The 23281-nt window shown below is 57.7% G+C and overlaps 3 protein-coding genes across 6 annotated transcripts; 2 read left to right on the forward strand and 1 right to left on the reverse strand.

Moving 5' to 3' along the window:
• The first annotated feature begins 117 nt into the window (after positions 1 to 117).
• Positions 118 to 1365, forward strand: HDHD3 (haloacid dehalogenase like hydrolase domain containing 3). Its single transcript, XM_027750351.2, has one exon. It carries the CDS (start codon positions 480 to 482, stop codon positions 1194 to 1196), a length of 717 nt encoding a protein of 238 aa, XP_027606152.2. The 5' UTR covers positions 118 to 479; the 3' UTR covers positions 1197 to 1365.
• Positions 1366 to 2670: 1305 nt separating this feature from the next.
• On the reverse strand, positions 2671 to 12387 carry BSPRY (B-box and SPRY domain containing). The gene is made up of 6 exons (XM_027750360.2): positions 12355 to 12387; positions 11324 to 11422; positions 9967 to 10197; positions 8537 to 8562; positions 7354 to 7478; positions 2671 to 3330 (listed from the first exon to the last, which is right to left on the reverse strand). Exons 1-6 carry the CDS (start codon positions 12385 to 12387, stop codon positions 2804 to 2806), a joined length of 1041 nt encoding a protein of 346 aa, XP_027606161.1. The 3' UTR covers positions 2671 to 2803.
• On the forward strand, positions 12189 to 21980 carry WDR31 (WD repeat domain 31). Of its 4 annotated transcripts, none has more exons than XM_027750357.2 (11): positions 12189 to 12283; positions 13709 to 13821; positions 14850 to 14969; positions 15706 to 15877; positions 16294 to 16368; positions 17250 to 17394; positions 17478 to 17578; positions 18475 to 18542; positions 18974 to 19100; positions 20265 to 20427; positions 21742 to 21980. In XM_027750357.2, the coding sequence occupies exons 3-11, from the start codon at positions 14923 to 14925 to the stop codon at positions 21900 to 21902; spliced, it is 1059 nt and encodes a 352-aa protein (XP_027606158.1). In that variant the 5' UTR covers positions 12189 to 12283; positions 13709 to 13821; positions 14850 to 14922; the 3' UTR covers positions 21903 to 21980. The 4 variants fall into 4 exon arrangements, with proteins under 4 accessions (XP_027606158.1, XP_027606155.1, XP_039239899.1 ...); XM_027750354.2 differs by lacking the exon at positions 12189 to 12283 and adding an exon at positions 12499 to 12583; XM_039383965.1 differs by lacking the exon at positions 12189 to 12283 and adding an exon at positions 12521 to 12583 and having other exon boundaries at positions 13607 to 13821.
• The last annotated feature ends 1301 nt before the right edge of the window (positions 21981 to 23281 follow it).

Here is a 23281-nt window from a genome sequence, read left to right on the forward strand (position 1 = left end):
GCCGGGATGGGCGGGAGTGCCGGGATGGGCGGGATTTCCGGGGGCGGTGCAGGTGGGCCCCGGCACCGCGAGCACTCCCAGCCCTCGGAGGCCGGTGAACCCCGGGTCCGCCCCGCACCCCCTTCCACGGGGACACCCCGTGCAGCCTCCCCGGGCCCGGCCCCGCGTGCCCCGCACACCCCGGTGCGGTGCCGGGTGTGCCCCGTCCCCCCGGCCCCGGTGCCCCCGCCCGCGGGGGGAGTGTCGCTGCCCGGCCTGGCGGACTTCGCCCCTGGCGCTCGCAGCAGGGTTTTCCGTCCCTGCCGTGTGTCCGTGCGGACCCCAGCGGGGCCCTGAGCCCCCCACGAGGGACACTGACGCCGGGACTGAGGCGGACGGAGGGCCGGGGTGCCCGCACCCCTCCGATGTGACCGGCACTGACTCGCTCTCGGAGCGCCTGGCTCTCACCCGTGTCCCTGGCTGCCCTTGTACCGGAGGCCATGCTCAGGCTGCGCCTGCTGACCTGGGATGTGAAGGACACTCTGCTGCGGCTGCGGCGGCCCGTGGGGCAGAGCTACGCGGCCGAGGCGCGGGCGCAGGGGCTGCAGGTGCAGCCGGAGGCTCTGGGACGGGCGTTCCGGGAGGCCTACGGGGCCCAGAGCCGCCGCTTCCCCAACTACGGCCGGGGGCAGGGGCTCAGCTCCCGGCAGTGGTGGGTGGACGTGGTCAAACAGGCCTTCGTGCTCTCGGGGGTGCAGGACGGTGCAGCCCTGACGGCGCTGGCAGAGAAGCTCTACCGCGACTACTGCAGCTCCCACAACTGGGAGCTGCTGCCCGGGGCCGAGGAGACCCTGAGCCGGTGCCGCCAGCGCGGCTTCCGCATGGGCGTCGTGTCAAACTTCGACAACCGGCTGGAAAACATCCTCTCGCAGTGCAACCTGCGGCACCACTTCGAGTTCGTGCTCACCTCCGAGGCCGCGGGGGCCGCCAAGCCCAACAGGAAGATCTTCGAGGAGGCCCTGCGGCTCGGGGGCGTCCCCCCGGAGCAGGCGGCTCACGTTGGGGATGATTACACCCGGGATTACCGGGCAGCCCGGGCCGTGGGCATGCACAGCTTCCTGCTCCACACGGCCGGGCCCGGCCCGGAGCCCGAGGTGCCCCCCGAGCATGTCCTGCCCACCCTCAGCCACCTCCTGGCCCGGATCGAGAAGGGGTAGCTGCGGTTTGGAGGAGCCCAGCGCTGCTGCCGGGTGCTGAACTGGTCCTGGTGTGGGATTCCCTGCTGCCAGGGGGGCAGGGAACAGCAGCGAGCGGATCAAGCACAGGGAGCAGCGCTGCCTGCGGAGCAGGACGGCTGTTCCTGCAATAAAACATATCTGACAGCCAGTGGTGCTGCTGCTTTGTTTCACGGCTCTAAAAACACTCCAGAAGGGGGGGTGTCAGCAGTGCTGTCTTTCCCTAACGGGGCTGGGAATGGGTCACACTCCAGAGGTTCGTTCTGGCAGGTGAGATGGAGGCAGACATTGGGGTTTATCCCTTCTCAGTCACCCTGGGGAGAGGATCAAGAATCCCCCAGTGCAAGTGCAGGTTCAGTCCCAGGGAAGGTCTCGAAGAGAACACTCAGGCTCCCCATCCCAGGGAAGGTCTGCCCAAACAGAGCACTTGGGACACCCCTGCACAGGCCCTGCACACCTCAGTGTACCCCAGCCTTGCATCCCCCTCTTCCCAACAGGAGTGGCCAGGAGGTGGCTGCAGGTCTCCCTCTGTAGACTGAACAGTCTGGAGTTGGGCAACTTCACTTAACAAACTGACAATTAACAAACTTTGCTGATTTGGGCAGTGAGAAATAAAGATGACCATTTTAAACCCCCTGTCCTGCTCCCTGGCTCAACTCCAGGCCAACACCTCTCCTTCCTCCCTGCCTTCCATCAGTTCCCTGTGTTTGCACCATGTTAAACTCAACCCCCACTCCCTTTGGTGACACTCAGGTTTGGTTTCCTTCTGCTGCTCTTTGCTTGCTCCCCTGCTTGGACAGCAGCCACAGCCCCTCAGGGGTGCCCCTGTCCCAGCAGGGGACAACTCCCTGCACTGTCCTGCTCTGCAATGGTGCTCTGCACTCCCAAAAGTGTGTCTCCAGCTGGGTCCCAATCAGAGACTAACAAAATCATTTAGGTTGGAAAAGACCTTTAGGATCAAGTCCAACCATTCCTCCAGCACTACCCAGGCCACCACTTACCCATGTCCCCAAGTGCCACATCCACACCCCTTTCAAGCCCCTCCAGGGCTGGTGACTCCACCACTGTCCTGGGCAGCTATGCCAATGCCTGACCACCCTTTCGGTGAAGAAATTTTCCCTAATCCCCAACCTGAACCCTCCCAGAGTAACTTGATGCTGTTTCCTCTTGTCCTGTCACTTGTTACTTGGGAGAATAGACTAAGCCCCACCTGGCTCCACCGTCCTGTCAGGGAGTTGTAGAGCTGTTATTTCCCTTTCCACATGCCTCCTCCCTGCCATCTCTCCATACACACCTCTTACTATTTGTCCCATTTTTCACAGCCTCCCGCCAGGCTGGAAAGCTGCCCTTGGTCAGGCAGAAATTAAACACTCCACCTAAGAGCAGTTGGCCCAGCCAGGCAATCCCTGACCCCTCGCCCCAGCACGGCAGACACAGGAGGACAGGAGAGCTGCTGTAAAACACGTGAAGAACAGCTGTAGTGTGAAAGCAGGTGTTGTCTGAACACTGTACACAGCCCACAGCCCTGCCTGGGCTCCTTTCCCCCCAGGGCACAGTGCAGAGCACACACAGTCACACTCAGGCCCTGCTCACTGGACCAGGGAGATGCTCTGGTGTGCCACGGCGAACACGGGGTAGACGGGCTCCGTGAAGGTCTCCCTGTGGGAGAAGAGGATGGTGCAGGAGTCGGGGTCGTAGAAAAGCACCTCTCCCCCCGCAAAGTCAACCAGCACCCCGATCTGGGCCGGGGCCTTGATGAGCTCCACGGGCTGGGGCTGCCCCGCGTGCAGGAACCGGAATTCCCGGTCGTAGCGCGAGAACACCCAGGAGGCGGCGTTGAATCCCAGGCGGCCCTCGTTGGCAGAGCCCTTCCTGGGCACGGAGCTGTAGCAAACCCCCAGCTTGTAGGCACAGCTCTGCTCCACGCCCACCTTCCAGGCACACAGCCCAGAGTGGAAAGCTGCAGTGGCCAAGGCGTTGGGCCAGTGGTCAAACCGCTCCGGGCAGTCCAAGTCCACCTTGGCTTTCTTGGGACTGAAGGTCAGCGTTCTCTTGTCCTCCGACAGGCTGAGGTGGGGGCTGAGGGTTCTCTCATCGATGTGAATCTCCTGTGAGCCTGAAAGAGAAGCCACACTGTGAGCACAGAGTTGGTAGCCCTCACCTGAACGACATGAAGCAGTTATGGCCATCAGAAACAGAACCACAACCACCCTCTCCTCACACATCACTGCTGGGGACACATCTGCTCCCAGGGGTGCCATTCCCACAGCTTCTTCTCTCAGCCAGGGCCAGAACAAGGCACAGACTCACCTAAGACCAGACTCCCCACGCACCTCTACAGCCTTGCACTTGAAGCCCTGGAGAGTCAAAGATGCTGCTCATCTTTACTCTGCCCCTGGCCTGACTTCCCACAAAACAGAACTCAGCAGGTTCAGCTCACCCTGCTTTTGGGAGAGACCCAAACCTCAGTTCCTGTCCCTTCCCACCTCCATGGTGGGTGAGCAGGGCCTGGCTGCTCCTCTCCCAGCAAGGGTGAGCCAAGAGCCTGGCAAGGACAGGGCTGTGAGCAGAAAACCTGCAAAGCCGGTAAAACAGGAACGGGGAGGGATGGAGAGGGCTGGGCAGGGCAATCTCTTTCCTGCTACAAAGCCCCAGTTGTTAATCAACCCACCCTGAGGTGCTGGGAGCAGTGGGGGGAGGTGGCACCAGGCTTAGAGATGAGCACGGCCCTGGCTCAGTCTGGTTCTGCTGTGAAGTCAGGGGCTGCCCAGCTGCACAAACCCAGCCCAGGGTGAGCCAGGCTGGCTGGAGGACCCTGCACCCCATGGGGGTCTGCCCCATTTCAGGACCACAGAATCACGGGATCACTAATTTTGGAAAAGACCTCTAAGATCACAGTACCCTGCTCTGGCTGCACAGCCCTCCCCGAGACCCCTCAGTGGGTCTGCAGACCCTGGGAGTGCTGAGTAACTGCACGAGTGGGTCCCTCCATCCCTAAATTTGTGAAGCAGAGATGAGGCTGATGTCCAGCTGACTCACCTGCTCCCAGTTCCTGCCAGTGGGTGCCCCTGCCTTCCCCCACTCTCACTTCATTCATTTTAGGTCTTAAACTGCCACAGAAGCAAGGCTGGAGCAGGGGAGCCAGTTGCTGTCCCAGCCCTGCCACCAGCTCTACCCTGGAATGCCCAACCACCCTCTGCTCAGTGCCCAGCACACGGCAGGATGAGGCCCTAAGGAACCAAACCATCCCACTGCACCCTGAGCAGGGTCATCCCAGAGCCCAACCTGCTCCAGGGCCCAGGTCACATCCCTCTGACAGGGAGCAGACCCAGCAGCAGCTCGGGCTGCACCTCCCCAGGTGCTCCCTGGCAGATGCACTGAGGCTGGGAAGTGCAGGGAAATGCCACACACACACTCCCATGTTAGGTGGGAGCAACTGCAGGCAAGAGTGAGCCCAAGGAGGAGCTGAAGCCACATCCCCTGCAGCTGGAGCTGCCAGCCTCAGCCCCTTGATTTATTTCCCTGAGCAGCAGCCAAACCCCAGCCGTGCCTTCCACAGCTCCGTGGCCGTGGCTGCCCACACTGCCCGTGTGCAGGGTGGCTTTCCAGGAAGCCAAAAGCTACTCTGAATTCATAGAAAAGGGAGCAGTACCAGAATTTATCTTCCTCTGACAGAAGGAGGGCACTAAACCTCGTATTGTGCAGCACACATCTAATCTAGGGCTGCATTCCAGTGCTCCAGGACAGGGATCATCCACACAGGGAAACACCGCCCCAGAGACACCACAGTGCTGGAATTCCAGGGGAGCATCTGAGGGAGGGGCAGCACTGGCAGGGTGACAGCAGAGTAATTCAGATCAGCACATTTTCCCACACACACAGGTGTTCTGTCATGATTAAATCTGCCCTTCAGATTCTCCCATATATTCTGATTAATGATTAAATCAGGAATTCAACTCACCCCCAAATCTATCTTCTCTGTGTACTGTACCCATCAGGGTGGCCCTGGGAGATGAGGGATGCCAGGTTAACACAGTTAACAGCTCTGGTAAGCACATACATGTTGGCTGCAGCACATTTGACTGCTTTTAAAAATCCAAGTTCCCATGAACCCAGATTCCTCCCAAAACTGTGCCAGGAGATTTACATCATCTCTTGGTGTAAGGAAAAAGCTGCCAAGCTCACATGTAAGTGATACAGAAGCCTGGATGCCAAGTGAAGACATCAAAGGAATCGTGTTTATTTCTGAGAGGGAAATGGAGGCTCTTTTTCCTGCTGCTTTCCAAGTTTTTGAGAGGTTTGGAGCAAGCTGTCAAGGCTGGGAATTTTGTGTTTTCAAGCAAATAAACAAGACAGCCAACTGCTCAACTACCTTTGGGAGAAGGGACCACAAAGTGACACGTAACATCACTATGTCTTAACAAGCTCAGACCACTGCAGTTAATATTAAACCTCTAAGGTTTGGTCCTGGGTGGACTGTGGACTGAGGAGATCCACAAGGATACAGCAGGAATCCTCAGCATGCAATAATGACAGTTAAATGTAACCACACACTCAAAAAAACCCCAAACAGAGTGAAATTCCTGTGTAATAAGCGCACCAACACACCCACTACAAGCACAGAATGCCTTAGAGCCATCACATTTTACAAGGATGGTACTGGGAGAGGAATCCTTAAAAAAAACCGTGTCACAACCAAGAGAATTAGGGAAAGGTTTCTTCCTTGACTTTATGGCTCAGAACATCAGCCAAGAACCTGCTCAACTGATTCTTTCTGGAAGGATTTCTTCATGGAAAGAGTGGTCAGGCATTGGAAGGGGCTCCCAGGGAGGTGGTGGAGTCCCCATCCCTGGAGGTGTCCAAGCAACAACTGGATGTGACACTCAGTGCTCTGGGCTGGGGGACAAGGTGGGGACTGATCAAAGGTTGGACTCAGTGATTTTGGGGGGCTTTTGCAACCTCAGTGATCCTGTGTGACACTGTCAATGCACAACTGCAGGAGCTGGCATGGAATCCCAGACTGGGTTGGGTTGGAAGGGACCTTAAAGATCACCCAGTCCCAACCCCCTGCCCTGGGCAGGGACACCTTCCATGACTGCCAGCATCCAAAGACTGGAAAGAGGGAAATGAATCACAAAGGGAGAACGACATCAGAATTTGCAGTAGAAGAAACAGATGATGTGGTGCTTGGTAGCACAGATTCTCAGATTGTCAAAGCTACAGGAGCAAGAAAAGGCCAAAGCACAGACCTTGGAGAGGGGCCTGGAAACAGGGAAAAACTGAAAACAGCTCATCAGCAAAGTTAATACAAAAACTTTGGGAAAATCAGCCCAGGGACTGTTCACAAGGCAACCTGTAAAGGACGTTGCCACCTCTGAGAAACAAAACTCACGTTTGAAATGCTCTAGTGATGGCCTGAAAGTCAGAGTAAAAGCAAACATTTCACAACCAGCCACCCAAGCACATCACAGCCAGGAGAAAACTGTTTCTCCCTGCTCAATACAGCCAACACCAATCTGCTAAACTCGTACCCAGAGCCTGTCACTGGCCTGGCAAACACCTCCAGTGCAGTCCCAGCTGTACAGAAAGAGCTGAGCCAGAGCACAAACACCCCTAAAAACCACCAGCTCGTGCACAGCCACAATCTCAGCCTGTGAGCAGAAAGCTGCTGCATCTCCTCACTGCTCACTTTGCTGCTCAGAGCATCTCACAGACACCCCACAGGTGAACTCACCCTCTTTTAAAATGCCCAGCAACCCAGTGCTGAACGTGGTGAAGAGGGATTTCTGTGACAGAGATTCCCCAGCAGAGTCTGCTTCACTGCTGTCACCAAGCCACCCAGGAAACAGCAAAAGAAACCACGTGAGCTTAAGCCACAGAGCTGATAAAACAAAGTGTCTTTTCAAACCCCGGTTCTGCTCTGAGCCACAACCTGCTTGGAGCCCCCACTGCACCCCCCAAACCTCCCACAGCTGCTGCTGCTGCTCCCCTGGCTGGGGGGCTCCAGGAAACAAGCAGGGGCTGGGAGAGCAGAGGGGCAGGACAGGGCACCAGGAGGTTTTGACACAACATGAGGGTGTTTCTTTGGGCCCAACATGAATGAGGGTGCAGGAATCCCCAGAGCTCGGGAGACACTGACCTGTGAGGCAGCAGAGCACAGCAGAGGCCCACAGTCGGTGCAGGAGTGGACTCTGAACACACGTCTGATTAAAGTTTAACTTCAGGGACTCCTGTGGCTCCAAGATTCCCTCCGCCACCTCTGTCCTAGCAAAGGAAAACAAGAGGAATTTCAAAATACAAAGATTAGTTGTGTTGGGAGGTGTTTATAAAGATCACTTAGGAGGTATGGCAGAGGTTAAAGAGGAGCTCTGGCTGCAGAGTGACCCCAGAGGGGGTTTCTGAGCCAGCTCTCGCCCTAAGCCATACTTTAAGTGATACTTTTGGTTGGCTTTGCTTACAGTCCCTTGTGAAAGGACTGCAGTGTTGTAAAACACATCCCAGCAGCCTGAATCAACAGCTCCTCACTCAGCAGACACAGGGTAAATAAATGTGTCTGAGAGCGGCCATCAAGGTACAAAGGGAGCCCAATGAACAGTGAGAGACTCAGATTTCCCTCTTTATAACAGTTGGAGCCCAGGGGGTGTGGCAGGAGCCGGGTTTCACCCAGCACAGCAAGACACAGACGGTTTGCTGTTCCTGTGGCCTGCAGCACCCACACAACTCGTGGTTGTGAGGAAAGGCTGTGGCACACGCTGGTGTTGACATGCTGTGGCACATTCTGTACTCTCTACAGGCACAAATACCCCACCAGCCCTCTGGGCAGCACAGGGCCAGCACCCCCACAGGAGCCAGGGAGACAAAAAGCTGTGAAAACCCAGCCCCCGAGGTACCTCTTCAGGGAAGGGCAGCCCAGCGTCACCCACGGTGCTGTTGGGGACACTGAGGCTGTGCCAGCCACCCCAGCACAGAGCACACCAGCTTCCCACCAGGACCATCCCACCTCCTGCCAACAGCAGGGACAGGCCTGCTCCAACCCCCAGCAAGCCCCGGGGAGTGCTCTGAGGAGCTGGAGAAGTTCTCCTGTAAACAAGGGCTGCTGCTCTGGCACTGCACATGGAGCATCTCCAGGGGCCAGGCTGCTCCGGAGCAGAGATGAGAGTGGCATCTCTGTGCTGTGTCCTTGTCCCCAACAGAAGAGCAGAGGGAGGACAGAGGTGTCCAGGGCACCTGAGCCATGGCACTGCACAGGAGCTGCAGGGAGGCAGGGGAGCCTGGAGCAGGGTCAGGGAAAGGAGCAGGAGCAGGAGCAGCCAGGCACTGACCTCTCGAAGATCTCTCGTTCTGCGCGCTGGGGACAAGGAAAGAAGGAGTCACCAGAGCTGAAATGCCTACAGATCCCAAACACAGGCTGGGGCACAGCAAACCCAGGACCAGGAGCAGTGTTTTCCTTCCTGATCCAGAGAAACCACCCCTCACCCCAACAGCAACCCTGGGGAGCAGGGGGAGCATCCAACATTCATTTTCCTTAGCTGCAGCACTTCCCACCCCTCAACTCAGAAAATGAGTGGGAATGGCTGAGGGCAATACATCCTCTACAGTTGGGGCAGTGTCTGCTGCCCTCCCTCTGCTCCCACTCCACTAGGGAATGCTGCAGGAACAGCCTGTGCTTCCAGCAAACAACCCCAGGGCTTTCAGCAAGGGGGGTGGTGGCAGAGGAACTAAGTCAAGAGTCAGGTGGTTGGTCCCACTTGTTTCTGTTCCTGCTGGTCACGAGCATTCTCCAGATGCAGTAAAGTGGTAGGAAAATATCTGATCCCTGCTCAAATCCGAGCTGCAGGGCAAGCTGCAGGCCTGTGGCATGGCACGTGCTGATTCCTGACAGACACAAGTACCAACACCAGCAATCCAAGTGGAGAACACATGGTCCCTAATTCCCTCCACCACGTGGCAAAAGGGTCTGGCTGTTCTCTGGCACAGGCAGCTGATGGGTCCTGCTCTCCAGCCTCTACTCTCCATGGTGCAGCCACAGCCCAGCGGAGGTGCTGGGGCAGGACAGACACTGCTTTTCCTACCAAAGGAACATCTGCCCTCTCTCTATGGGGTCGGGTCTGTTTCCCAAGCAGAGCTGCTGCCCTCTTTCCCACAAACTTCCATGTGGGAAGCAGAGGCTGAGCATGGTGGTGGAAGACCAACCTGCTCCCTTCCAAACTGAGAGGAATCACTTGGGTAAACCCAGACAACTCAATAACCAGAGAAGGAACTGAGGGAGAGGAAGCACAGGCTGCTCTGCACAGCAAATATCCCAAATAGAGCTGTGCCAGATGACAGGGAGGACTTTCCAGAAGAGATGCAGGTGCTCCCAAAGCGGTTTTGATTCAAACTACACACAACAGTTGAAAACTGGTGGCACAATGAATTGCTGTAAGAGCAGCTCTCAGCCCACAGCTGTCCTGGCTGTCTGGCCTAAGGGCAGCTGTAAGCCAAGAGCTTGGACACCTGAGCGTGGGTGGTTCTGGACCTCACTGCAAGCAAGAGCAGATGCTCTGGGAACCACTGAGAAACCACAGGGGCTTGTCAGGACCAGGTCAAGGAGGTTCCCTGAGCTAGACCTGCAGATGTAGGTCCTGTCCAGCTCTGCCTCCTTGCTGTCAGCACAGCAGTTGCTGAACACCATATTTAAGTCCCATGGTAAGAGGTCCGGGTGACCTCAGGGCTGACTGACCCATCCCTCAGAACATGGAGCAGTTCTCACCAGCAGGCCCTGGTCATCCAGGTTGGTGATCATGTCCACCAGGTAGGTCCGGAGGGCTCCCAGCTTCTGCAGAGCCTCTGTCCAGTGCACCTGCTGGGTCAGGATGCTCTGGTGTGCCCTCTCCTCCTCCGCGTGCACCCTCTCCAGCAGCCGCTGCTCCTCGTTCTCGCAGGCCTTGCCCACGAAGAGCAGCCTCTGGATCACCAGCTCCCGCGCCGCGCTGGCCGCGTTCTGCCAGAGCAGGGACAGCAGCAACATCAGCCTGGCTGCAGCCCCAGCAAGAGCCCCAGCTGCTCCTGCCGGCTCCCTGTGGGCTCAGCTGTCAACATTACTCTGTTAACTGAGCCCAGGCCACAGCAACTGTCACGATACAAGTGCAGGTAAATGGGACAACCAGTCCCAAACCCACCTACAGCCTCCTGGCCTAACTGTGACAACCTGTGAAGGACCAGAGTCCTGTCCCTCAGCAGATCTCCATGGATTCACTACTGGTGAGACACATGAGAACAGCCTGACAGAGCTGGGACTGCTCAGTCTGGAGAAGAGAAGGCTCTGGGAAAAACTTAGAGCCCCTTCCAGTGCCTAAAGAGGCTCCAAGAGAGCTGGAGAGGGGTTTTGGACAAGGGCCTGGAGGGACAGGACAAGGGGAAATGGCTTCCCACTGCCAGAGGGCAGGGATAGATGAGATATTGAGAAGGAATTCTCCCCTGTGAGGGTGGGGAGGCCCTGGCTCAGGTTGCCCAGAGAAGCTGTGGCTGCCCCATCCCTGGAAGTGTCCAAGGCCAGGTTGGACGGGGCTTGGAGCAACCTGGGCTAGTGGAAGGTGTCCCTGCCCATGGCAGGGGCTTGGAACAGGACGGTCTTTAAAGCCCTTCCAACCCAAACTACTCTGTGATTTTATGATTCTATAACTGCCCTTTGCCCTCATCCTCAGTGACAGCAAGGAACAAACAAAACCAGGAACTGCTGAGACACTGGTCCTAGTGATTGCTATACACTGACACCAAGAAATATACTGTCCATGTACATTTTTTAGGCAGGCGAGGCAGCAATCACAGGCACACCCTAGAACTCCACTTCCACAGCTGTGGGGTAGGAGGGGACAACCCGTGCACAATGATGAGCCCCCTAGAGCTCAGCATCTCCAATGGGACTGGTGAGCACGGAGCACATGGGGCCAGCTGTGCTGGGAGAGGGGCAGGGACTCACCAGGACAGCCTGGTCCTTGGCAGGGACAGGGACTCACCAGGACAGCCTGGTCCTTGGCAGGGACAGGGACTCACCAGGACAGCCTGGTCCTTGGCAGGGGCAGGGACTCACCAGGACAGCCTGGTCCTTGGCAGGGACAGGGACTCACCAGGACAGCCTGGTCCTTGGCAGGCAGCACCTCATCCACGTGCCGGGCGATGGCCGCGCTCTGCAGCTGGAGCCGCTCGCACCGGTCCACGAGCTCGTCCTGGGACACGGAACAGCAGGTGATGAACACAGCCTGGACAGGGCCACAGCACCCCGAGCCCCCCACCAGCCTGACCCCACCCAGCCCCACAGCTGTCAGGGTCCTCCTGCACCACCCCAAAGTGAGCCCCTTCCCCACAGGGGACCTCCAACACAGCCCCACAGGGAGCCCTCCCCTCCCCACAGGAGACCCCTCCTATGGCCTCACACCGCACCAGGGTCCCCCACACCCCGCCAAGGACCCGCAGGGTCCCACACCTGCCCAAGGACCCCCAGCCACCCCCATACCTTGTCTGGGACCCCCAGGCACCCACCAAGGACCCCCAGGGTCCCATGTCCCCTCCACATCCCACATCCCACCAGCCCCGTCTGGCACCCCCACACTCGGTCAGGGGTCCCTGCAGCCCCACACCCCTCCAGGACCCCAAAAACCCCCCTAGGACTCCCACGGCTCACCAAGGACCCCCAGGGTCCCACTCTCTCCAGGGACCCCCACACTGCCCCACGGACCCACATCCCGTCCAGGACCCCCACACGCCCCCAGAGATCCCCAGGATCCCACACACCCCCCAGGACCCCACACCCCATCCGGGATCCCCACACCCTTGCAGGGATCTCTGAGGCCCCACACCCCCCAGGGACCCCCCACTCCCTCACGGACCCACAGCCCGTCCAGGACCCACATACCCTCCCAGGGACTCCCGCTCCCCCCTCAGGAACCCTCACGCCCCGCCGGCACTCCCCAGTCCCACACGCGGCCCCTCTCCCCGCCCCGCCCGGCCCCGGGCTCCCCTCAGCCGCCGGCGAGCCCCGGGCCGGGATCAGGGTCGGGGTCGGGGCCGAGGCCGGGATCAGAGTCAGGGTCAGGGTTGGAGTCGGGGTCGGGGTTGGGGTTGGGGCCGGGGTTAGGTCGGGCGAGGTCCCCCCGCTCACCCGCAGCCGCTCCGGCCCGCCCCGCCGGGCCATGCTGTGCTCGCACCTGCCGCGGGGGCGGCGGCGCCGCCCGGCAGAGCTCGGCTCGGCCCCGCCCCGGGCGGGACACGGCGGGACCGGGGTCGGGAGGGACCGGGATCGGGAGGGACACGGCGGGACCGGGATCGGGAGGGACACGGCGGGACCGGCCCCGGGAGGGACACGGCGGGACGAGGCTGCTCCGGACACGGTGAGTGCGCGGAGGGTCCCGGGCTGGGCCGCGGGGCTGCCCCAGCCACGGGGACACGGATTGTTCCCAAACCCTTCCCGGGGCTGCGCCCGCCTTGCCCCTGCCAGGCTGCCCCATAAGGCATCTGTGGGGCTGCCCCAGCGCAGGGACCCGGCATGGCCCCATTGACACCCCACAGGGCCACCCTCATCACAGGGACCTGGAATGTCCCCACTGACCGCCCAGGGGGTCACCCTCATCACAAGGAGCGAAGATGCCCCCATTGACCCCCACAGGGCCACCCCCATCACAGGGAGCCAGGATGACCCCACTGACTGCCCAGGGCGTCATCCCCATCCATAGGGAGCTGGAATACCCCACTGATCCCCCACAGGTCACCCCCATCACAGGGAGCCAGGATGTCCCCATTGACCCTCACAGGGCCACCCTCATCCCTGGGGACGTGCGATGACCCCACTGACACCCCACAGGGCCACCCCCATCACAGGGAGCCAGGATGGCCCCACTGAGCCCCATTGGGCCACCCCTATCCATAGAGACTCAGGATGGCCCCATTGACCCCCACAGGGCCACCCCATCCACAGGGACCCAGGATGCCCCCAGCGATCCCCCGTGGGGACACTCCCAGCACAGGGACCTGCACCACTGTCACAGGGTCACCCCCAGCTCCAGGGGCCAGAGTGTCATCCCATCCTCCACAAAGATGGTCAAACACCCTCCTCGAGGGGTGATAAGGATGGGGGGAGCTCTGCTGAGGTCCCCGTGCCCACTGCTATGGCTGTTGTCATTCCCTATCCATGGTAAGGGTTTCACGGCAGAGCCTGGACAGGTGGAGGCAGTAGTGTGGGTTATTTTTTTAAAGCCATTTAGTAAAAAATGTGTTTGATTTCTGTCAAGTGATACATTTAAGGCAGAAGGGAGCATAAGAAGATCCTCTAGTGTGAAACTCAGTCTGCTGGAGGTGACACTTCATGTCCAGTTGCTGCTGGACCCCTGTGTTATTGGAGCTTTGTGATGGAGCAGGTGGATGATAAACGTGTTGGGATGCAGACAGCAAAACCTTGGATGAACATCCTGCCTGAGAACTGCTCTCACTCAGCGTTCAGAAGATGGTCTTTCTTGCAGTGGGGAAGAGGCAGGAGAGCCCAGTGAGACACAGGACAGAGCTCCCACCTTCCCTGCAGCCTCCTGGGGCCACCAGCAGCTTCTCTGTGTCCTCCCTCGGAGTTTATGTGCAGGTAGGGACTGCATTAACCACAGGAGTGGGGAAACTAACTGGAGGACAAGGAACATCGTAATTAAAAATCAGAATTTACATCTTGGCTTTTCCTAGAATCTTGTTTTGCAGGAGAAGCAACGTCCAGACTTCTCTCTCGTCAAAGAAAAATCATGTTCCTCACGTACTGAAACGATCAGGGTCTGATTGAAAGAGTAAATTGCCAAATTGTCATAGCCCCTCAGCCGTGAGATTGATCATTCCTCACATCTTTGGGACATGCAAACTCATAGATAGAGCAGGTGGTGATTAACTGGGTATTACTAATTGCTAATCACAAGGGCTGTCAAGGTAAAATTAGAAAGAGAATTGTTTTGTAGAAACCCAGCCCCTCTTGCTCAGTGTTTCCAGGATTTGGGTTTCCAGTTTCTGTGGGCAGAGCCTTCAAGCAGGTGGAAGGCTCTTTTCATTGCTGGAAAAGGTGTGTGGGGGGGGGGTTCCTGAATTTTATTAGCTAAGTACTACAGCCCCAGAAGATGGGAATGCCAACATACACATAGTGCAGGGCAAATCCAATTAGTGTGCCTTGAGCTAAGCAGCAGCCAGTTATTGTCTGTGACAATTCACTGTCACTGAGACTGGTTTGTGCTCAGTCTGTGACCTGTGAGGACATGAGGGAGAGATGCTGAGCCCTGCTGTGCCAGAGGCTCCTCACCTGGATATATGGAAGTCAAGACCAGATACTGGAGTAAGAGGAAAGTGTAAAGCACTAGAAGAACAACAGGCAGCAACTCCTTCTCCGGTGTGGCCTCACCAAGCCTGGGCGTTTTAAAGCTCAGCATGAGGTTCCAATAACCTCACCCTGCTGCTGGCTCTGCTCTAAGCCAAAGATTTGGCTCAGGACCTCCTGATATCCCCTCCACTGAGGTTTTCCTGTTATTCTAAATGACGTTGGGATGTAAATAATGTGTTACCAGCACCTTACCCTGTATATGTAAGAGGCAGAAACCCCTCTGGATCCCTGGTGATGCTGTGTCCCCTCACCCACAGGTCGTGTCCCTGCAGCAGGTGCCTGAGGTGCTGATGTGACACCCCGTGGGGGGGCCCTGCTCTTTGGAGGGCTATGGGGAAACTGCAGAGTAAACTCAGCTTCCACACCACCAAATACGGGTAAAGCAACGCTGGGTGATCGTGTCTTGTTAACAAACCAGGTGGGAGAGTGAACAGAGAACACAAATGACCAGAGAACAGAGCAAGCACGTGGTTTCAGTTTCATTACTGAATGTGTGAATGTGTTTTCACTTTTGAAAAAAGTCTGCTCAGCTTCTTTGGGGGACTGAAGTCCCAAGTGTCACTCACAGGAGTGGCCGTGCCCTGTGATGGCTGAGGCAGAGCTCTGAAGGGGAACAGCTCCAGGAGTGGCTCTTTGGCCCAAATATCCAAACTGCTTCGCTGTCTCTTCAGAGACTGTCATTGCTTTTGTTGGCAAGGTGAGATAATTCTGTGTCTGGCAGCAAGGGGGGGAATCTCTGCCTGGAGAGCAGCTGAGAGCACAGAGGGGGGCACAGAGCTGGGGGGCACTGTGTGGCCAGGGAGGTGTCACAGCAAAGAGCAGCTGAGCCTGACCCATGTGAGTGACAGTGGGGGCTGGTGAGATCAAAATCTCTTTTATTCTTTGCACCAGCACAGAGTGAGCAAACATACCGATATTTGGCAGCTCTAGAGGTGAGGTAGGTCTGTTCCATCTCACCTGGTTCGCTCACAGCCTCTCTCAGGCTGTCTAAGGCAGGGGTTGTCACATCAGATGGTGTCAGCAGTGCCACCTCCCAGGCCTGGTGTCACGGGAATGGCACCCTGGCCTTGTCTCACATGCCCTGCAGCTCCCACCTGTCTGTCCGTGCTGCAGGGCCGATGGCTCCATGGGACAGACGGGATCCATCGTGGGACAGACGGGATCCATCGTGGGACAGACGGGATCCATCGGCACCTCCCGGCAGCACAGCCCCGCTCACACCGACGCTGTCACCTCTGTGGCTGCTCTCAAACCAGACCTGTGTGTGTCAGGGGGCAGGGATAAGGTGAGGTACCCCCTGCCATGGCCCACGGGACGGAAAACATGTCAACAGGTTCGAAAATAAGATTTAAATGTGAGCTTTGAACATTTCCTTGAAGTTCCTTGAACTGTTCTGTGAACATTCTGGGAGAGTAACAACTTTGTCAGTCCCAGAATTTAGAAAGAAAAGATGAGCTTGGAGTGAGGGCACACACTGAAGCACATGGAATCAAATTTTGTAACCTTTCCTGAGCTCCGATCACATCAAGTGGTCTCACCCAGGCTTGGAATCACTGGCCCTTATGTTACCTGGCTCTACAGACAGCTGTATCTGCTGCAGGAGCTCAAAAGCAGAGGAACCTGTTCCCTCCCCTGTGGGCTGTGCACAGTGTGAAAGCCTCCCTGCCCTGTGTCCCTGCTGACCCTGCCCTGTCCCTGCAGAGTGTGGCTGTGTGCAGCTGGAGATCCGGGGCTGCCCTGCGGCGCTTCCTCGGCCACGAGCGGGAGGTCACCAAGGTGAGAGCGCCGGGGTCTCCTGTCAGCATTCCTGGGGTGCCAGGGATAATGGAGCACTGGTTTGGCATCACACAGGGCCCCCTTTGCTCCACTAGAAAGAGGGACCAGAGTATCCCTGGTGTCTAACTGGGGACAATCAGATTTGATGACCTTAAAGGTCTTTTCCAACCTTGACAATTCATGATTCCCTGATCAGAACACACCAGGTCTTTCCCATGGTCCCAGCTGATCCTCTGCTGTCCAGGGAAGCAGCAAGGAGAAGTGCATCCAAACTAAACAGGGCTGCAGGAGGCCTGTCTTCCCCTCCAGCAGACTGTGTAGCAAAGGTTAAGGATGAATTATGGGATCAAGTTTTTGATTTGGAGACACTGTTCACTTTTCTTCGGGTCTCGTTCTGCTGGACTTGTTATTCCACAGCCAACCAATCCCGGGAACAGCAGGGCTTTAATTTCCCTTCTGGGACCATGATGACAAAGCCCAGCACTCTCCTCAGAGAGCAGACATCCAGGGGTGTGTATGTGTGTGCACCTCGACCAGGGACAGCCCCAGGGGGTCCCCTTGGGTTGGGGTACTGGAGGGACAGAGGGGGCTTCATTCACCCCAGTGCTCAAGGCAGCCAAGCACTGGGCTCATTTGGGTTTGTAAGGAAGCTTTTCCTATAGAATGAATGGTTTGTGAGACCAAGAGAGCACCCATCCACCATCCCTGGCTCTGGGGGGACATGGGTGTCATGGTTTGAGGTCAGAGTTTGAAGGTCAGGCTCTCCCCAGGCACATTCCTGCATGTTTTGGGCTGTGACAGGACAGCAAATGTCATGTTCTCCCTGAGCAGAGCTGGGCTGGCCGGGAGGATAACCAGCTTCTCCCTCTTGTCCTTGGCAGGTCACCTCTGCCCTTGACTCCAGCAGAGTCTTCAGTGCATCCCGGGACAAGACAGTGATGATGTGGGAGCTTCACGGGGCGTCGGGGCCAAGCCAGCACTTCCCAGGACATGAGCTGGTTGTGACTGGGCTGGCTGTGAGCCCAGGTGAGGGACAGCACACCCCCAGTCCCCAGGGATTCACTGACAACACTTCTTGACTTGGGTTTGCTGTTCCCTTGTGGTTACAGATGCCTCCCAGCTGTGCACGGGCTCACGAGACAACACCGTGTGCAAGTGGGACACAGAGACTGGGGAGTGTCTGGCCAGGGCCACCATCTCCAGGAATCTGGTAGGAGCTGCTGCTTCCTCCCATCCCATCCTGGCACCTCACTGCCTACGTGGTTCTTTCACACGAGGCTGTGTAGAGGGAATTTGCTGTGAGCTTGGTGCCAAAGGGAGCCCTGGAGGCTCTGCCCAGGCTGCCTTGACAACAAGTCCAGGAGCACAAAGGTACCAAGAGACATGTGGCAGTTTATTAATGCTCTAACTCTGAACTGCCAGGAAGCACTCAGAATCATGGAATCACTGAGGTTGGAAAAGCCCCCTAAGATCATCGAGTCCCACCATTCCCCCAGCACTGCCAAGGCCACCCATAGCCCATGTCCCCAAGTGCCACATCCACACATTTGTAAATCCCTCCAGGGATGGGGACTCCACCAGTGCCCTGGGCAGCTGTGCCAGGGCCTGACCACCCTTTTAGTGAAGAAATTTTCCCTCATATCGAAACTAAACCTCCCCTGGCACAACTTGAGGCCGTTTCCTCTCACCCTGTCCTTTGTTCCCTGGGAGCAGAGCCTGATTCCCCCCTGGCTCCCCCCTCCTGTCAGAGAGTTCCAGAGAGTGAGAAGGTCCCCCCTGAGCCTCCTTTTCTCCAGACTGAGCCCCCCCAGCTCCCACACTCTGCATTCCCTCCTGTACCAGCCCAGCAGTGGAGCTGGTGTGGACACCATCCCCTGGTGCCTGTGGTATCCCTGTTCCCAGGGCTCTGTGTCCTGGTGAGCTGCTGGCACCTCCCTGCCTGAAACATGCCCAGGGACTGGGCCCAGGAAGGGAGCAGGAAACACCTTCATCCAACGTTTCCAGCTCCCAACCCAGCACGAGGAGGGAGAGGGTGGGAGCATCCACAGCAGACACAGCCTGGGCTGCACACAGAGGTGGCTCCTGCTCATCCTTCCCTGTCCACAGGTCACACACCTGTGCTGGGTTCCTGGGGAGCCTTATGTCATCCAGACCTCGGAGGATAAAACAACCAGGTAAGTCCCACATGTGGCCACAGAGAAGGGAGTGTCAGCCTGGGGCAGGTGGGGTGTAGGGAAGTTGCCAGTGCACAAGGGGCTGTTCTTTGGTCGTTGTCATGACCAGCTGCTGGTGTGGCCAGAAGCCACTTTCCAGCTCAGCTGGGCCTTGGAGCACAGTGTCAGCAGAGGACAGCCAGGGGCACAGGGGCTGTGAGCAGCACTGGGTGGTGACTGCAGGTGAAAAGGAGAGTTTGTGGGACAGAAAGCTCAGCTCGGCTGCTCTGGCTGGAGAGTGATCCAGGATGGATAACTGCAGGGGTGGATCTGGGAGGCAGGAGGGGGCTGCCCCAGGAGGGATGGCAGAAGGGCAGAGCGGGAGGGCACGGAGGGAAGCCCATCGTGGAGATGACGCCTCAGAGTGCCCTTCCCCTCTCCTGTTCCCCCAGGATCTGGGACAGCCGGGAGCTGCAGGTGGCACACACGTTCCCAGCCAAGCAGCACATCCAGACGTGCTGTGACGTGAGCCAGGACGGGCGGTACTGCCTCAGCAGCAGCCAGGGTGGAGAGGCCACCGTGAGTGTGCTGGGCCCCTGCTCCTTCCTCCAGTGTCCACAGGACACAGCAGAGAGCAGCACAGCAGTGCTCCAGGGATCTGAGTCCTCCCACTGCACTGGATTTGTGCTGGTGTCACCAGCCAGCGCCAGAGCTTAGTGTCTTCCTGCCTGTCCCTTTGGGAAGTTCTGCTCAGGGAATGTCAGAGAATATGTTCCTGATTAAAGCACTGGGATTTTCCCCATCCCTGGAGGTGTTCAAGGCCTGGCTGGATGAGGCTTGGAGCAACCTGGTCTAGTGGAAGGTGTCCCTGCCCATGGCAGGGGGATGGAACTAGTTGATTTTTAATGTCCCTCCCAACCCAAACCAGTCTAGCATTTTATTTCAGTAAAACACAAAGGGAAAAAACAACAGAAGGCATTGAGGAGCATGAGGTTCTTGCAGAAAGCCTGTAAGGGACCCTGTGCTCCAGGTGTTTCCAAACCAGAGATTCAGCTTTCACAATAGCTCATTATTCTGTGGTGCTGCTGAGCAACGTTTGCCTTTCTCCTCTGTGCCCTGGGGAATCTTTCCCAGATCCACATTTTCCCCTCTGAAAATACAAGGCCTTGAAAGCAGGAACATGGTAAAGTCACTTGAAGAAAAGGAGAAAACCCCACAGTGTTCAATGATTAGGGAGGTCCAGTCAGTGTGAACCAATTTTGGAGTTTCCTTGGCTACCTCACAACACAAACAGGGCTGTGCCAATGTCTGAGTGACCCCAAACCTGGTTAGAGCATTTAGCCACACAGGGGTTCAGAGCTGGCATTCTGTGTCTCTTAGACAGAACTGAGCTTAGAATTGGCAGGTTCTCAGCCCTGTGTGAGGATCAAGAGGATGAGACCATCCCATCCCCATCCCATCCCCATCCCATCGCATCCCAGGGAGGGCAGGGCTGAGGATGGGAGCAGGGTGGAGCCTTGTTACCTGCCTGCACAGCCTTGGCTCTGTGGGCTCAAATAGTCATCGATGGTGAAAATCCTTTGGGATTTGACATTCCCCAGGACTGTGAGCATGAGCAGGGACAAAGGCAATGGGCATTGAGGATTGGCAAGGAGCAATTTACCCAACCCCCTCTTCCCTCCCGTGTCAATCGGCTCCCTGACAGTGTCAGACCCGGCTCTGAGCTCTCCTGTTCCCTTGCAGCTGTGGGACCTGCGGCAGACCCGGGGCCGGGTGTGTGAGTACAGGGGGCATTTCCAGACCACCACCTCGTGTGTTTTCCTCCCCCGGGGCCCAGCCCTCGCCCCCAGCGTCGCCACATCCTCCAGCGACAGCACGGTGAAGGTCTGGCACCGGGACACGGCAGGTAGGGGGGACTCCTGCTCATCCTCGGTGCTCTGGGAGAACAAAACTGCTTCCTTGTGTCTGTCTCCCGGTGGTGATGGGCGGGATGAAGCCTGAAATCTCTGGAATTTACTCCATTCCAGCTGCAGGGCAGGGTGGAGACATCTCCCAGAGCAAACCCAGGGGCTTCTGCTTGCCCTGCAGAGGAGGAGGTGGGGTGGGTGTGTGTCAGAGGTGACAAGTGTCCTTCCTAAACTAAAAGGAAGAATTATGAGAGCATTTCAGAGATCTCACTGAAGAGTTGTAAGGAATGGTTGTGCTGGAGGACAGAGGGCTGCTCAGCCACTGCCCTCACTTTGGTTGCCCCTTTGAAGGGCTCCTGTGGGGTTAAAGCTGGTGCTGAGGGCTGAGTCCTCCCCTGAGCTGCACAAAGGCTGTTTACCTGCCAGGCCCTGCCATAGCAGCAGGCTCTTGGTAACCCTTGTGCAGCAGCAGAGACCTCTTAGGAAGCTGTTCAGGTTGAGAGCCCTGCATGGAATGCAGTCCAAGGCACCAGCATTAGACACTCCCTGGGGTTAAGCCCCTCTCCAAGTGCACTTCTTTAAGATGGGTTGAAAATAGAAACCTGAGGATCTCCCACAGAGAGGGACCTGCTGTTTCACTTCCCTGTTCGTGTGCCCTTGTGCCTGTGCACGCCAAGGTGCAGCTTTGATCCTCTTGCCTTCCCAGCTGGGTGACTGTGATCCAGCTGCTCTTGGAAGGGTGCAGGTCACCACAAGGCAGCTGCTTGTAGGTCTGTGCCAAGGGCAGCTCCTCTGACAATTCAACATGGGGCTGTGTCTTTGCACAAACTCTGCCTCAGGGGGGTTTAATAACACACAGAAGGGCTGATGTGGTGCTGGATATTGTCAGTCTGATTTCTCTTCCTTTTTTGGAGGCTCATCAAAACTGTGTGAGTGTAATGCAGCCTTTAGGAAAAAATATTCCGGACTGGAAGACATTTGGGAGAAAAAGGCGTGTTGGGAATGGCTCCAGGCAAGCCCTGCAGCTCTGCCCAGGGGGGTCTGTGTGTCCACCCAGCCCTGCTTCCTCTCCAGGGAAGGGGCAGAGCCTGACCCCAGTCTGGATCCCTGTCAGCCAGCCAGTGCCCAGATCAATGCTCAGATCCCCTGGGGACTGTACGGGGGGGAGGGTCTCTCTTCCAGAGGGCACATCCCGGTGCCTTTGGATGTGTGGACCCGGGAGAGCGGGGGGAGCAGCTCAGGAGGGCAGAGCTGGGAGGTGGGAGGTCGGTGTGGTGCTGCCTCATCTCGGTGTCTCTCTGTTCCCTCCCCAGCCTGCCTGGCCACGCTGTCCCTGGAGGGCTCTGGCCCGCTGGCCTCGCTGGCCGCCTGCGACAGCTCCACCCTGCTCTGTGCCAGCGCCAGCTCCGGCATCCACGTGCTGCGCCTGGGCGGCGGCGCCGAGCCCGCCCTGCGGGAGCTGGGGGCGTTCTGAGCCGGGGACCCCACACAGACCCAGGGACCCCACACAGACCCAGGGACCCCAACACAGACCCAGGGACCCCACACAGACCCAGGGACCCCACACAGACCCAGGGACCCCAACACAGACCCAGGGACCCCCACCCAGACCCAGGGACCCCAACACAGACCCAGGGACCCCCACACAGACCCAGGGACCCCAACACAGACCCAGGGACCCCCACACAGACCCAGGGACCCCACACAGACCCAGGGACCCCCACACAGACCCAGGGACTCCAACACAGACCCAGGGACCCCACACAGACCCAGGGACCCCCACACAGACCAGCCCCTGGCAGCGTTCTGAGCCAGGGACCCCGATACAGACCCAGGGACTCCCGATACAGACCAGCCCCCGAGAGGATGGGACCCCCAGAGCCTCCCCTGCCCATGGGCACAGGGACCATGTGCCCGAGCAGCAGGGCAGGGGGGCTCCCCGGGTGGTTTGTGAGGAGCTGTCCAGGAGAAAAGCCAAACCCTGGATGCACGAGGCATTCTCCTCACAAACCCTCCCTGCAGCGCAGGATGGGGCAGAGGGAGCAGACAAGCTGTGAGGAGCCAAGGGGGACACACTGTAGCACTTTAGCTGATGTCCAGGCTTGAAACAGAGGAGACCGTGATTAAATGTTCTTCTGTGTTACTTGCTGGCCTCTGGTCCCATACTACTTTCCCTGGGAGGCACCAAGAGCTGGCACGTGGCACATGGCACACGGCACTGTGGTGCTTGGAAGGGAGGAGAAAGCCCTCAACACTCTGCTTGAAGAAAAGTAACTTAGGAGTGGGTTTGTTTTTTTCTTAACACACCATCTCCAACTGCACTGGGAACATTGCATTGGGAACAGAACTGTGCTCACCTTCCCAGGGACCATGGACAGCTGCTCTCCAGCTGAAAACAGGGAGAGCAATCGTCTTCTCTTTTCTCCTGAAGGTTTTTATAGAATCACAGAATATCCTGAACTGGAGGGACCCATCAGGACCATCCAGTCCAACTCCTGGCCCTGCACAGACACCCCAACAATCCCACCCTGTCCCTCCGAGCGTTGTCCAAACCCTCCTGGAGCTCTGGCAGCCTTGGGGCTGTGCCCACTGCCCTGGAGAGCCTGGTCAGTGCCAACCAGCCTCTGGGGGAAGAACCTTTTGCTGAGATCCAACCTGAGCCTGCCCTGACACAGCTCCAGCCATTCCCTGGGTGCTGTCACTGCTCACACAGAGCAGAGATCGGAGCTGCCCCCCATGAGGAACCTGCAGACCCCTGAGGTCTGCCCTCAGCCTCCCCTTCTCCAGGGTGAACAAACCCCATGTCCTCACCTCTCCTCAGCTGTTTTTTACAACAGCAGACAGGAATCAAAC

Source organism: Pipra filicauda, unplaced genomic scaffold, assembly GCF_003945595.2.
Source record: "Pipra filicauda isolate LSUMZ 115617 unplaced genomic scaffold, ASM394559v2 scaffold333_size800053_pilon, whole genome shotgun sequence".
In the NCBI taxonomy this organism is placed as follows: Eukaryota; Metazoa; Chordata; class Aves; order Passeriformes; family Pipridae; genus Pipra; species Pipra filicauda.